General features: G+C 33.1%; 1 protein-coding gene across 8 annotated transcripts in view; it reads right to left on the bottom strand.

Moving 5' to 3' along the window:
- The window catches only part of LOC106871599 (tyrosine-protein phosphatase Lar), a 586,729-nt gene that overhangs the window by 287,495 nt on the left and 295,729 nt on the right, over positions 1 to 3,505 (bottom strand). For 7 of the 8 annotated variants that reach the window (XM_052971329.1, XM_052971328.1, XM_052971334.1 and 4 more), the window contains exon 3: positions 917 to 1,011. In XM_052971329.1, coding sequence (XP_052827289.1) covers positions 917 to 980 — 64 coding nt within the window. In that variant the 5' untranslated portion in view covers positions 981 to 1,011. Of the gene's footprint in view, positions 1 to 916; positions 1,425 to 3,505 lie in introns of those variants that run through there. The other variant, XM_052971333.1, reaches the window with a different exon arrangement.

Here is a 3,505-nt window from a genome sequence, read left to right as displayed (position 1 = left end):
ATATATATATATATATATATATATATATACATACATACATACATACATACAAACACACACAGATACTCACACACACAGGTATGTATCTTAAAAAGTACAAGTTGATGAAAAATAGAATATAGTTATCTTCGTTACTGCAGATAATAACAAAAAAAAAACATCTACATATTAAATAAACAAATAATTTCAAGAAAACTAATATGAAATACAAATAATTTTGAATATAGTAATCAACAATTGCCGTTTTGGAGAATAACTGTCAATTATTGTAATATCATTATTCAAATGAATTGCTTCACTTTTTTTTCTTTTTTTATTCGAGGAAAAAAACCCAGCTATTATTTGATTAATTTGTTGATTATTTTAACAGAGCAAAAAGTACTGTGTATTATTATATAGTACACATGCAACACACACGGTAGAGAAATATTAGTATTCACAGGAGACTCAAGCAGGAATATCAGTGGTCACCTGTTAGAGAAAGGCCATATTGTAACTGTCTTGTAATGGATATGTGACAAATAGAAAACCTTGTACAGGTGGGAAAAAAATTAACATAGAGACGAGGATAGTCTTCTAAACTAGAGATCGTCTCTCTTAATTTGCATTTTAAAAAAATAACTTACTTTATTACTTTCAATACACATATAATAAACTCTGTCAACTCATTTTCATTATTAATTTATTATTACTATAAATCAATTATTGAAATGGTAATTTACATAAGTAAATACAGGGGGGTTGCAGCAGAACTATAGATGATATAAGAATCCTTATCAAGAGGGCCCTATGTATATTTTGAGAGAGTGTGCACGAGGGTTGGAGGGAGTACAGATCGGAGTAGGTGGGTATAGCCTGTTCTGTTAACAATCGATATCAATAATAATGATAATAATAATTGTGTGAAATAACTTACCTTCAGCCCATGTCGGAGAAACCAGAACCGCCAAAATAATGAAAAATCGCCAAGGCAGCCTCATAACTACAACATCAGTGACCGGGACACCTTACCTATAAGAAAAACATGAAATATAAAAGGATATAGTTTACCACAGGGCACCAGGCGATCAATTCGAAGTGGCTAGTTTGTTTTCACCCGGAAAGATGAACGGGTATCGTAGGTACTCCACACTGTGCATCATCCACCTGATCTTCTCAAAAATGGTAAATTAATCCCCCCGACGGTTGGATCAATTGCTAAACTGGAAATCTCATTAAATAAGAGAGCAAGTGAACGGTTTAGTTGATCGAAAGCTTCAGAAATTCAGCTCCTCCATTTCTTTACGCTACATATAGTAAATGTCATGCTCTCTCTCTCTCGCTCACTAGTTCATTATAGATGAATCCCATGTGACTGACTAATTGTGATTAGAGTCTCACAGTCATCCAATCAAAGATTGTGTTTCTACCGACTACTGGCAATCGGTTGCTATCGACGAGGCATTGTCTGAGACAAGCTACAGTTGAAACACTAGGCAAATCTGTTTTAACTACGTAAGAGGGAGAGAGAGTGGGGGATAAGAAGGAGAGAAAATAGAGAGGAAGGAGTGGGAAAGCGGGAGAGAAAAAAAGAGAGAGAATAGAAAATAAGAAAAGGAGAGTAGGTATAAACAGAAAGAGATGGTGAGAAACTAAAAATGCATCTTTGTAACGAGGGTTGGCAATCGCTTTGGAAATGTGTTTGGTTGTTTAGTTAGGTCTTAGGTCACTAATTTTTGAGGATCGTTGCATTTTACAGGTAGGAGCTGTTGATTTTTTTTTTTTTTTTGTGTGTGTTAGAGACTTTTAGGTATTTGTTTTTACTTCAGCGTTAATACACAGTGCTTGAAAAGGGGCCCCCTTCCCTACGAAACAAGATTTTATTTCAGTTTTCTTTTTAAAAGACAATTGTTATCTTATCGTCATTTTTTCTTTGATAAAAGTGAAAATGAAATGATATATATACATATATACACATTATATTTTAAAGCAAAAAGAAAAAAAATTATCATAAAGATTTCTAAATGTCTGCATTATATATAATATCTGAATATTTGACAACAAACTTATATTTATAAACAGAAAGAAAGACAAAATAAAGCAATATTTTCTGGGTTCATTGTACAAGATAACAAATAAACTGTTACACATGGATATATAAATAGTAAGGAAAAAAACCCACTAAAAAAAAGAGCCTGTATGTATATATATTCGTGATAGCAAGCAACATTAGCAGCAAATATTTTATATTTAATACAATAATTTATTATCGAAGTTTTTGCTTTGTATTTTTATTTACTTGTTTATTAGATATATTTCTGTATTTTCATTAAAAACTAGAAAATACTTTTCATATCTGCTATTGTTGACTTTTTTCTATAAACGTGTTTTACAATTTGATAGCAATATGAACAGGTGGAAGTTTAAAAGGCGTTACTGTATGAGATACATTCAGGGTACATGGGAAAATTGCTTTTGTAGTTGCAGCAAAACTTTCAGAACCTAATATATTTTATCGATTTTTATTTTCAAAATTTGTTTTTGTTTCATATTTTTAATATCCCACCTTTTTTTAATGAAATCACACACACACATATATAGTGTGGTGAGTGTGGGTGTATTTATCTAATCAATTGTTATCATGTCAAATAGGACCTAAGAACAATTTTTACTGCGCCGATTAACAAACAACTCTATACACACGCAAATCTGTATACATACATACACGCACGCACGCACTCAAAATGTATATGTATTTATCTATGTACGTGGATATGAACGATAATGGGTCTACGTGCAAGTGATCAGATTTATGTAAAATGCGTGTGTGCTTGCGCGCGCGCGTGCGTTCCACTATTCAACTCAGGGACATGGAAGTTAATGGGTGTGTGCGAGCGTGTGTTTCACTTTCCAGCTCCCTCACGGACTTGAATGACAAATGTCGGCTCCAACCGGACAGGAAAAAAAAGTAAAGAAGTAAAAATTCTTTACTTAAATTGCCGAACAATCAGCTGTTGATTTTGACATTTTTGCGACTTTAATCGAAAGAACGCCAGCATCTTTCTGACATAGGACAAGGAAATCTCAATGTATACGTGTGACATGCACGCACGCATCTTGATTTTGGTATAGGTACACCTTGTCCCTGCGTGTTGCTAAAGACAACTAAAAGGATTGGCGACTGTAAGGGCATCATCCTGTCACATACTGCTTCGGGAAACCTGTCCAACACATGCCAACATGGAAATGCGCACGAAAAATGATGAATAACACACTTATATATATATACATCTGAATACATGCATGTATATATATGTATGTGTGTACATTTATGTGTTTGAATTTGAATGCACAGAGATGTGTCTGTGCGCAAATTAGACTTCATCATCATCATCTAACGTCTGCCTTCCATGCTGGCATGGGTAGGAGAGTATGTGTATATATATATATATATATATATATATATATGTAAAAAATTTCAAAAACTTTTTCTTACCCTGATATGATATAATATGCTATATATATA

The sequence above is a fragment of the Octopus bimaculoides genome, chromosome 10, assembly GCF_001194135.2.
Source record: "Octopus bimaculoides isolate UCB-OBI-ISO-001 chromosome 10, ASM119413v2, whole genome shotgun sequence".
NCBI classification, from domain to species: domain Eukaryota; kingdom Metazoa; phylum Mollusca; class Cephalopoda; order Octopoda; family Octopodidae; genus Octopus; species Octopus bimaculoides.
This window is presented reverse-complemented; position numbering and strand designations above follow the sequence as displayed.